Source organism: Quercus lobata, chromosome 4 (assembly GCF_001633185.2).
Source record: "Quercus lobata isolate SW786 chromosome 4, ValleyOak3.0 Primary Assembly, whole genome shotgun sequence".
Classification (NCBI taxonomy): domain Eukaryota; kingdom Viridiplantae; phylum Streptophyta; class Magnoliopsida; order Fagales; family Fagaceae; genus Quercus; species Quercus lobata.
Window position 1 is genome coordinate 23,403,191 of NC_044907.1, and position 11,726 is coordinate 23,414,916.

The following is an 11,726-nucleotide window of genomic DNA, read 5'->3' on the forward strand; positions in this document are numbered from 1 at the left end:
AGGGAAACTTAAAAGATTTGGTTGTATGTGAGAATAACTTAACACAAAAACATAATCAAATTTAATGATATTAAGTATGGAAGGACAAATCAAGGTCATTGACATGAATGGTCATAGCTGAAGGAATAAATTTCCGATTTATTTTGCAAGAATTTTTTTTGTGTGTGTGCTGAATAAGTACTTTATTTTATTGAATTACTGAAAAGAACACGATTACCATCAAAAGAACTAGGCCTAGAGCCATCTCGACCCATAGCCTCAACAACATGTGGCACTAGGGAAGAGATGGAAACTAGCCCCGTCCAAATGAAAAGTGCAGCCCACAATATATTTTAAATGCCACAATCTCCACCAGGTCCACCAAACCCGAAGGTGTATCCCTCGAACTCACCCACATATCCATGAAAATCTATGAGATAGCAATTAGGGCTATCAATGATTGTATCGTAAGTATTTTCATGAGGTCCATCTAGTACTCCGGAACTATCTCTATACTGGATCGCTCTAAATTGACTTGTATGGCTATAATTGTCATCTGGAAATATTCCGGATCCCATGGGTGGGCTAATTCCATTTGGGAGACTAACAGCGAGCCCTCCCCAACCAACAGTTTCGGCTTCAGTTAAATTATTAAATATTGCTGCTGGAAAATATCCAATATTAATTTCATCTTTTGTTATCCACCAATTGCCATCTTTCTCCTGTCGCATAAAACAACAAGAGTATATGATTAAAGTCACAAAACTCTAAGCACCTTTTTCAAACTTTGTTTCAAAATTTAATATACATAGAATGTTAATATAACAAAATAAAATAATATGCAGTTTAATTAACGATAGATTACCTTTGAAATAGAGAGTCCAATCTCAAATTGAGGACCATTAGGAATGGATACATTACTTATTGCTGACCCAAGATAAACTCTTTTGTCAACTTGCACAAAACCTGGGCAACGAATGTTGAAGCAGCCTGTCTTTTGAGCACCATCAGTCTGTAATTTTCAAAGGAGTTGTTACGTATAATTTTCAAAAGAACTTATAGTATATAAGAATTTAATGGATTGAAAAACTAGCAAACAAGAAACAAACATACACCACAAGAAAAAAGTTAGATAATAAATTATAAATGTGTGAAAACGATGGAATAGAATCATACCGTCCAATATGTAAAGAAATAAGAATACGGAGTACCCTTGTATGTACCTGGAGAAACCTGTTTGAATCAAGGAGTAAAAAACATTATTCTTATGGAAAATCTGTTATGCTGGTCCATTTGTATTTGATTATCAATCTTCTAATAGCCGTTTCTTTACTAATTCATTTCTCTCATTTTGTACCCATGGATATTAGAACTTGAACTTTTATAACCAATATGAATGACATTTTATTCATCAAAGAAAACGACCCCTTTTTTCTTCGTTGAAAATGGCAATCGTTTATTGCAAATTCATGATTGGATAGTTATATCAATCATCAAAGATTAGGGTGTGAAATTGTGAATATCAACAAAATAAGTATAAATTTAAATTACCATCCATCCTGTTGTGATAGAATTCAACTTTTCGTCTGTGCCTTTCATGACATACATTCTGGCATAGCTGCTTCCCTCCTTAACTACAGGATTATAGACATTGATGTTTCCTTTAACGCCAATGTAACCGTGATTTTCAGTGGTTCGCATTTTGATAACTGCATTCTGTAAAACCCAACAAATAAGATCAATTTGATGGGATCCACCATTACATATTTTTCCCCCCATTAAAAAGCTAGAACTTAGCTCTAAATTTGGCTACCATATTAACCGTCATTGTTCTAAATAATAAATAATTATGCATATTTTGACAAATTTGCTTAAATTTATATAATTAAATATTCAAAATATTAGGTTTAAGGATCACAAATATATAGAGTCAAGTTTTGTTTGATTCAAACTTGGTTAATTAGCTAATCCAACTTTAAATGTAGAGGTTTGAATGGCCATTTTTACAAAAATTATTATGAGGTTATCGTTATATTTGTGGGAAAATAATACTTGTGTGATGTATTATGATACCAAGTATGCTATGATTACGTCCTACATTCCAAAATATATAATAAAGAACTTACATGCGTATTGGGAACTTTTGTTGTTTGAGGATAAATGTTATTTGACATTGACCTAATTGCTATGAGGTCTGCTTTTGTTGTTCTGCGAATAGGAACGGTTCCTGACGGACAAGCATCTTGTTGTAAACCAATCTTTGAAGGTCTATTTCGCGAGAGTACTACATTCTTTGTTATTCTTTTTGAAAAATGAGGTCTTTCCTGAAGAAGCAAAAGTTCAAACAACAAAAACAATAATAATAATAATTATAATAAGTGATAGCTCTGTAGTAATGACATTCTTTGTAGTATCTCACATGCTCGTCATTCAAACCCTACTTCCTCTTCCACCACTATCCACTCTTTAAAAAAAAAAAACAACAACAACAACAAATTTTTATTCCTAAACCTTTGGAGTCAGACTGTTATTACACTTACTTACCTAAACTAATGTAAGTGTATAAACATACAAAAGTGATTGATTCATAAGTCATGATATATAATTGCATAGTTAAGGAAACTGAATTTTTCCATCTCTTGCTCTAGTTAGAATGTAGCCTTTAATCAAATTCTGATTAAGAATAATTTTTTTTTACATGATTGATTTGATTAATTAATCCTTTAAATAATAAGCCCTAGTCAAATTGGAATTTGTTAAAATGATGAGGCATGGCAGACATAGTAATCATTACGATACTTTTCAGTTCAAAAAGTACAAACTACTAGAATTTCTGGAGCAATTGGGAAAAAAAAATTGTTTATTGACACAGTCGTACAGATAAAGGAATAAATAGTTCCAACCTCCGCTTAAGTACCTGGATCTTGTGATCTTTCAACAAAGGATGGTCAAAAGCCAATTGTTTATTAATATCAATGCAATCAACAATATGTCCAAACTCTGTCTACAAATTCAAAAAAGAGAAAACAAGTTCTATTATAGAATGAAAACAAGTTTTATAACATGTTATATATGAAATTAAAAAATAATAGTAATAACACTTTCATGATTTAGACAGTGTCTAAAAAATATGATGATTGTGAATTGCGATCGTGAAGACAGATGATTGAGAAGACACTACAAAGATATATGGTAGTTAAATTAATTATTATTATTATTATTATTATTAAAAAAGCCTTCAAATAACAAGTGCGAGTATGACATTTGAGAAGGATTAGGGTTGGGTTTCCCCAAGAACTAAATATATGGACTGTAATTTCATTTTATATGAGTTTGTTGCTATTCAATTAAGGTACTTCATCATACACTTACTAGTTCCATAATCCTTCTCAAAGGTGACATGGCTAAAATGGAAGCTTTCAAGTAACTTTGGGAGACTCATCTAGAAGACATCACGTGTTCCATGGGAATCCAACATCCACATACCTGGTGCAATTAACACCCAGAAGAGGGCTTCATTGAGGCACATGTTCGGATCACTTGCTATTAGTACTCGATCGATATGAGCAAGCTAAGGCATATGACAAGATGTCTTGAAATCATGCACTGCACTATCTAAATACTAGATTGTGGAGGAAGAATGGTTTTACGGCCTAAAAACTCGAATAAGTTGTGTATTCCAAAGAAAAATACCTTGTCCATGTGCGGAGAGTATCACTAGTTCACAACTAAAAAAATTTGATCAGCCTATCATTTGGCTTTCACTCAACATTGATCTCCAACCCCACCAAGATGAATGTTAAGATAAATGCAAAAAGCAAGGATTGTGGGAAGATATTTAGTATTCCAAGGTCTCAGATTCTCGAATAGATAAAGGTGCAAATTTGGAGGGCTTGCAAGTCTATTCTGCCAACAAAACTCGCATTAGCTTCAAGACGTGGTCAAAAATGTTTTCTACCATATTTGTGGTAGGGACTAAGGAGGATTATTTCTTTGCCTATATTTGGTTTATTTGGTTTCAATAGCGCTGAGCTTAGGCTGAATGGATCCTTACTGAGCCCACCAATGTGTTCTTGGCAGCAAGGAATATGGTGGACCACTGGACGAGTATAAAGCCCATCGAACTGTTGGAACAGGGTCTCGCTCAAGCTAAGAGGTGTGGGACTTTCTATGAGAGGAGGGATGATTCAATCCTTAGGAAAGAATAATTTCTCCACATTTCTAGGTTGAGCCCACAGTTATCACTAATTATTTAAAAATTGTGCTCTTAGATAAGGTGTTATTAAACTTTCAATAATTAAAAGTTAAAAGAATTTATGATTTATGCCGTGTCAAATATTTATCACTGAGTTACCTTTTTTTCCCCCTTGAAGCAAATCTTATCATTATAAAATTTAAGATAAAAGAACTCAAAGAGGACCAAGATGAAAAACCTTAAAATATAAGGAACCAAAAAAAAACCCACAAATTTTAAGGAGTCAAACGCATAATTTAGTCAAAATTAAATATAAATTCACTCGTTTCATTAAGTCTTAGTTCTTCCAATTAAATCAATGTTGTTAATTAATCTCATAACTTAATCAAAGTCTTTTGATTTTTTTTTTTTTTTTTTTTTTTGTCTTTCTATCTTTTTTCCCCTTTTGATAAAGAGGAGAGTGGAAATCAAACTAAAATTCTTCTTTTATGAGAGAATTGGAGAATAAAATATAGGGTCCGTTTAGTTGGAGGAGTGGAAATGTGGGGGGATAGAAAATGAGGAATGGATAGAAAAGTAGGCAGATTAAAGAGATTTTAATTCCCTCATTTGTGTTTGGTTGGGGGTGGAAAAATGGAAGGATGAAAAAAAAAAGCTTTATTTATTTATTTTATTTATATATATATATATAATTTTACACATATGCCCTTGTTAAAGATAATGTCCAGTTAAAATAAAAAAAAGTGACAAAAAAAGACAATTACCCAAATTTATTAAAAAAGAAAAATCATGCCAAAAAAATCATGTTGAAGAAGAGAAAAAAAAAAAAAAAAGAAAAGAAAAAAAAGCACCCACAACAACCTATATGCTATATCACACCAAATAAAGAAGAAGACAAAAAAAAAAAGGCAAACAAGTCCACACCTAGGAACACAAAATAAAAAAGGAAAGCAAAAAGAAGAAGAAAGAAGCAACTAACAAGTCAATCACGTCAATCATGCCCAGGAAGGCATAAAAAAAATAAAAGAAGAAGAAGAAGAAGAAGAAGAGAAGAAGCTATGAATAGACCAGTAAAAGGAGGAAAAGAAGATAGTTTAGTCCTTGATTGCAATTATTCTTCTCCCCTCTATTTTCTCCCCAAATTAGAGAGATAAAATTTTGGTGGGCCAGGAGAGAAAATACCCAGGCCTCACCAATTTTCAATTCTCTCATTTTCTTCAACCAAACACTCATAAAATTTGTTTTCACTCCTTTATTTTCTGTCCTCCATGTTTCATCCCCAACCAAACAGACTCTTAATCTCAATACTCTAGAGCATTAGATCTTACTCAAATGAACAATCAATTGATATTAACAATAAGAAGAACGTATAATTTCTAAATGGAATGTTTAAATATCATTGCACCGAATATGCTTGAAGTATTACAGTATTACACTATATAAAGATTCAAAACAAACATGAGTTCGAGTTAGTCTAAAACCTGAATGCTTTTAACTGGAGGTTTGTTTATGAGCTTTAGTTGTCTTTCTAACTCCAATTCTTCTTCTCTGGATATAATTCGGGTTCCATTCACCTGATAGATACTTGTCAAACACAAACACAAAACTACAATTAAGATCATTCTTTCAAAATCCATTGCCTTACTGATTGGATGTAAGCATATATATTGGGTTAGTATTCTTGGGGGCTATTTATATACAAGTGATGGTGAGTTGAAGATAAGTATAATTAAGGTCTCATTATGGAAAGCAACTAAGTTTGTTTTATTTATTTAATTATTATTATTATTATAAATAGTTGGGAGAGGAGCAAATTTGAATTTTAGATGTCTCTAGTGAAAACATTAGGAGAAAAATATGGACTAATCTTTTTTTTAAATTTTTTTTTTTTTTATCTTCACATTACCATCTTTGTTGGAAATGCCAACCAATTTTTATTCTTATTTTGTAAGGTCTTGTTATGGAAAGACAACGACACTCTTGATACCAGCCAAGCATATTAAATAGTGTTAATATTTACACGTTGCACTTTGAACTTTTTGAATGTACGTTTTGCACCCTAAATAATAATAATTGTTTCATTTTGCATCCCAATGTTATGTTTATTGTTAACTTGGATGAAAATTCAAAATTGAGAGTGCAAAGTGTAATTAGGAGTATAGTTTATGGTGATAAAGTGTAATTCATCTTTTGTTTTTAAGGAATTGGCAATTAGGTCTATACACATTGTGCCATATTTATCCATCCAAGTTAATCGCAAACTTGATGTCGGGGTGCAAAATGTTACAATGATCATAGTTTAGGATGCAAAATATGCATTCAAAAATTTTAGGGTGCAAAATGTAATTAGATATATAGTTTTGAGTGGTAAAGTGTAATTTTTCTTAATATTTATCATATTAAAAAAAGAAAAAGATTGATTGACTTACTATTTGCAACTATCTACAATACCCTCATTTTTTTTTTTTTTTAATAACTCGATAGTTGAAGGAGAGAAAATTTGAATCCTGAACACATCTCCGTTGGAAACGCAGGAGGAAAAGATGGATTGATCTTTTATTATTATTATCTTCATCTAACCATCTTTATTGGAAACACCAACTCTTGGGTTAAAATAGATTGACCCTGGTTAATTAATTCAATTACCCAAGTTAATTAATTAGTTCAAATTACATGCAAATCATAGAGACACTAACAAATTACCAAATAAACTAAGTGCAGCGGAAAATAAATTAACATAGTGATTTGTTGACAAATTGGTAAAACCTCCCGCAAGGCAAAAACTCCACCGGGTGAATTTAAGGTCACTATTCCAAAGAATCTACTAATCAATAATTAAGTAATTACAAGTATGAGGAATCTTACCACTATCCTGGCCTATTTACAAAATACCAGCTTATAGTTGAACCTTTGCTCCAATACCGAATTGGAGTTGATCTTGTAGCAATCTTCTTTTCTTTGTTACACAAATCTCCAATCTGTGACTAACTTCTTTGCACGGATCCTAGTACATGACTAATTCCAGCAACTTAATTGATTGTTATTGGTTACAAATTTCTTCACTTCATAAACAATGAAGATAAGGAAGCACTTGGTTACAAAACCCTAAGGCGTACAAATGCAGTAGCGTCTCACAAAGTATATAAGTTCTAAGTCTATGTTTCTGTACTTGATGACTTTTAAAATAAGTCTTATATATGACTAAGGTTGTGAGAAGAGAAACTCTAATCATTCAAGTTATCATAGGCCGATTTTTAGATCTGAAATTTCTGAAATTGTAGTTCTCGATAGATTGAGTTTGTGTCAAGCTTCTCCATTAATCTTCAATAGTAGGATCTATTGAGCTTGTGTTGAAACTTAATGAAACGGTCTTTTTTCACTTGTTTCTTGGATCAACATTCATGTCTTTAATGATACCACTTGATATGTTTGAACAACATGCTCCTTGATACATTTATCCCAACTTAGATCTACCCAAGTACAAGTGCGTTTTGTTAAAAGATTAGCTAATTACATATAAAATATGACCCTAACAACAATAACAGTGCTCCTCCCCAGTAAAGTTCAAGCTTGATGGGACAATACTCTTCCTAAAATGAATATCCCACCATCACGTTGAAATTTTGTAACACCAACAAATTTTTATTTTTTAATTTATTTTATAAGGTCTTTCTATGGAAAGCCAACAATGCTGAGCATGTTAAGTATTTTTAATATTTATCAATTGAAAAGAAAAAGGATGGATTAATTTACTATTTGCAACTATCTATAATGCCCTCATTTTTTTTATTACTCAATAATTAGAGGAGAGAGAATTTGAATCTAGGACACATCTTCGTTGGAAATGCTAGGAGGGAAAGATGGATTGATCTTTTATTTTATTTTATCTTCACATTTTCATCTCTATTGGAAACTCCAACCAAGTTTATTTATTTATTTATTGAGTCTGAATTTAGTAAGGATGAGGTATAAAAGTAAAACTCATGTTTTACACCATCCAATAAGAAATTGACACAATAGCTTTTCACTTAAAATTCAATAGATCCTATCACACATAATAACATCTCAATAAACTCACAATTAAAATTGGATTCTCAAATGGGTAATAGAATTCATTGAGTGTGGTTATGCCTATTCTTTAGTATGTAACATGATGATATGACATGTTGGAATTGGAGGGATAAAACTTGGGTCTTACACCATGTCCTTACAGAATTTAATCTCTTATTTGTTTATAAGGTCTCGTTACACAATTATGGAAAGCCAATTAAGGCCCTTAGCACTAACCAAGCATGTTAAATAGTATTAATATTGACCAAATGAAAACGGGAAAGATGGATTGATTTACTATTATACTAGCCGCAAACTCGTGCGATGCATGGGATTGTTTTAAGTCAAATGTTAACATGTTCAAATTTAAACATTTCTCTAATTACAACTATAGAAAGCTATATTGGCTCCAATATAACATGAAACATGTAGTTGTGATGAAACTATCAAAATATTACACATAAGATCATTAAAAATGAGATAAATACAAATATTATGAAGTAATATATTACAATAATCATAATGTACTCTTACATTTGGTTTAATAAGTATTACAAAAGAACTAGTAAATAGAATAAATATACAATTGTGCTTACATCTTCAAGCTTTATCCCGTGCTTTTCAAGAATCTATTTCCTCCCTATCTTAGGCTCTTCTCTTTTCTCAACTTCTTCAAACTTCAGGCTACTTAATTTTTCACCTAATTAGTATCAAGTATAACACCAAATTATACCAATTCTACCAAGATTTACAATTTAAAACCAAACACTCTTAATGTCAATAAATTTCATAATAACTCCACCCTAACTATTGAATGATAAAAAATCCAATATATCTATAATCTTCATGAAAATAAGTATTCCATTGCTCTTCAACATGAAATTTAGAAATAAAAAAAAAAAGAGATTAGACACACAAAAAAAATTCAATATATCCAAGTTATAAATAAAATACCAGTACTAATTATGCTAAGGTGGAAAATGGTACTATCTTTTGCTATATATAAATACAACATGACTTGAGACCTCAAAAGCTTATGTGAAACATGTTTAAATGGTACTATATGGTTTTATTCGAACATTAAGAATACAAAAGCCATAAATCCAAATAATTATGGCATTTGTTTCAAGTTTATGCCAATCCAAAACTAAAGGTAGGCCTTCAAATTAAAAAAAATAAATAAAAAATATACATTTAAATCCAAATTTGTTAATTAGGAGCCACTGGGTGTAGTTCACAATGGCTTTGTAAAAGACAACACAAAAGGAAAAATAAATGTTAAAATCTGCGTGGTGATATTTATGGCATTTGTTTCAAGTTTATGCCAAACCAAAACTAAAAGTAGGCCTTCAAAAATAAAACCAAAAATATACATTTAAATCCAAATTTGTTAATTAGGAGCCATTGGGTGCAATTCGGCTTTGTAAAAAACATCCCAAAAGGAAAAATAAATGTTAAAATCTATGTGGTCTTCCAAACTAGAAAACAACACAAAATTAAAAATTAAAAAAGAAAGAAAGAAAGAAAGACGCAGATGATATGTAAAAAGATGGGTATTTAATAATGAAAATTAGAAGGGTGTGAGTTAAAAGGGAAAAAAAACCTTGGGGGAGAATATAGTGGCAGAATTTTGGGCACCAAAGGTGAGAAAATCACGTGCCCATGAAAATTTCACAATTCTATTGCAACTTTCTCCTATAAATGCTCTCTTCACATCCACCCCACCATACACTGACATGGTTATAACACAAAACAACAGAGAGAGACAGCCAAGAGAACAAAGCAAAAGCGAGAGAGTAGACGCTGTATACACAGAGCAAAGAGCTGCCAAGCCTAAAAGCTTTAGCAACCTTGCAAAACTATAGAAGAAATGTATTTATAATCAAAACTATAGAGAAAAAGCAATAAAAATAAAAAATAAAAAAAATCATAGTCACAGGTTTATACTAAAAAAGGCTAGACTTGAGACATTACAGTTATGATGTTACGGTTGGAAGGACAAAGACTACAAGTAAAGAGTGAAAGCAAGAACTGTGTCTTTTAAAAGGAAGGGAAAGGTCTGGAAACCATCAAAGGTACAGGTTTTAGGGTTTAAAATGAAGAAAATTGAGAATAAAATCTCACCTTGGGTTAAATATCCTACCTTTATTTTTTAGAAATGACAAAAACTGAATTATACTAAATATTTTTAGGACATATGTGATTCAATGTTAGGAACATATGTCAATATTTATGTAATTCACTAATCCTTTGACAAAACACACTTTACTTGTAATTGGGTAGATCTAGGATGTATATAATACTTCAAGGAACAAGAGTTTAAATCTAGTATTGAAGCCATACAAATCTGTCTAAGAAACAAGTGAAGAAGTGCTGATTTTTTAAAGCTCGATAGCTGCTTGACACCTCTCGACAGCTAGGCTATTTATCGAGCTCTTCAGCTTCTTTTTATCGCAATCTCGATACCTCTTGATAGCTAGGTTGATCAATCGAGGAAATTTATGTCCCCTTGATAGCTACTCGATAGCTCGCAATAGGTCTCGATAGATAGCTATCTATCGAGTTTTACGAAATTCAGATTTCTAGATCTGATTTTCAGCCCATGCTTATGTATTTGTGTAGGGTTTCTTTTCTCACAACTCTAAACATATATAAGGCTTATTTTAGAGTCCGTCACATAAGAGAATACAAGGAGAACACATGCAAAAGGTGACCGAGACCTTATTCTCTCTGAAAGAAGCTATTGCGTCTTTGTGCCTTAGGATTTTGTAACCAAGTGCTTCTTGATCTTCATTGTTAATGAAGTGAAGAATTTTGCAGCCAATATCTTCTTCAAGTTGGTGTGTTAGTCACGTACTGGGAGCCGTGCATCATTTGTTAGTCATGTACTGGGATTCGTGCAAAAATGGTGGCGTTCATATATTGAAGAGTTCAGAGGTTCTAAAGCGATAGAAGGTTTCTGCTATAAGTTCATCTACGAGGATTGTAGAGTCTAGGGACAAAGGTTTTGTACTAGATCTGAAACTTCTCTTTACTATAGTGAATTGCTTTTTGGGAAGGTTTCCCCCCAGTTTTTTTACTGTGAAATTAGTTTGTTTCATTGGTTTTCCTAGGTCATTATATCTTGTCTTATTTATTTTTCCGCTGCATGATTTTGACATGATATTGATGTTAGTTTGTTTCAACAAGGTTTATTCATAATAAATCTAATTAACAATTTGGATTTAAAACTTGTTAATTTTATCAATCGGGGTCTAAATTTCCCAACAAATGGTATCAGAACGGGTACACTCTGATTGGATTAATTTCCTGAATGTGATCCTTGACCCTTGTTGTCATGGATCATGGACAATCTCTTTTGATTCCTCCTTTATTTGATGGCACTAATTATGTGTATTGGAAAGTTCGTATGAAAGTTTTTTTGCAGGCTCTAGGTGAACAGGTATGGCAACCTATTGAAATTGGCTGGATTAAGCCAAAGGAAGCGCCAGTGGATTAGGAT

The 11,726-nt window shown here is 31.9% G+C and overlaps 1 protein-coding gene across 1 annotated transcript; it reads right to left on the bottom strand.

Moving 5' to 3' along the window:
* Positions 1-332: 332 nt before the first annotated feature.
* Positions 333-9,962, bottom strand: LOC115984863. The gene is made up of 8 exons (XM_031107859.1): positions 9,828-9,962; positions 5,656-5,748; positions 2,897-2,983; positions 2,106-2,303; positions 1,531-1,695; positions 1,156-1,212; positions 845-991; positions 333-701 (listed from the first exon to the last, which is right to left on the bottom strand). The coding sequence occupies exons 1-8, from the start codon at positions 9,960-9,962 to the stop codon at positions 333-335; spliced, it is 1,251 nt and encodes a 416-aa protein (XP_030963719.1).
* Positions 9,963-11,726: the final 1,764 nt, after the last annotated feature.

What these genes read in the sequence shown, in the direction of transcription:
- LOC115984863 (XM_031107859.1), bottom strand. Translation starts at nt 9,962, where the DNA reads ATGTCAGTGTATGGTGGGGTGGATGTGAAGAGAGCATTTATAGGAGAA. An exon ending in TGAAAGATCACAAGATCCAG is followed by an intron (nt 2,304 to 2,896) that starts GTACTTAAGCGG and finishes TTGCTTCTTCAG; the next exon opens with GAAAGACCTCATTTTTCAAA. An exon ending in ATTTCTTTACATATTGGACG is followed by an intron (nt 992 to 1,155) that starts GTATGATTCTAT and finishes TGAAAATTACAG; the next exon opens with ACTGATGGTGCTCAAAAGAC.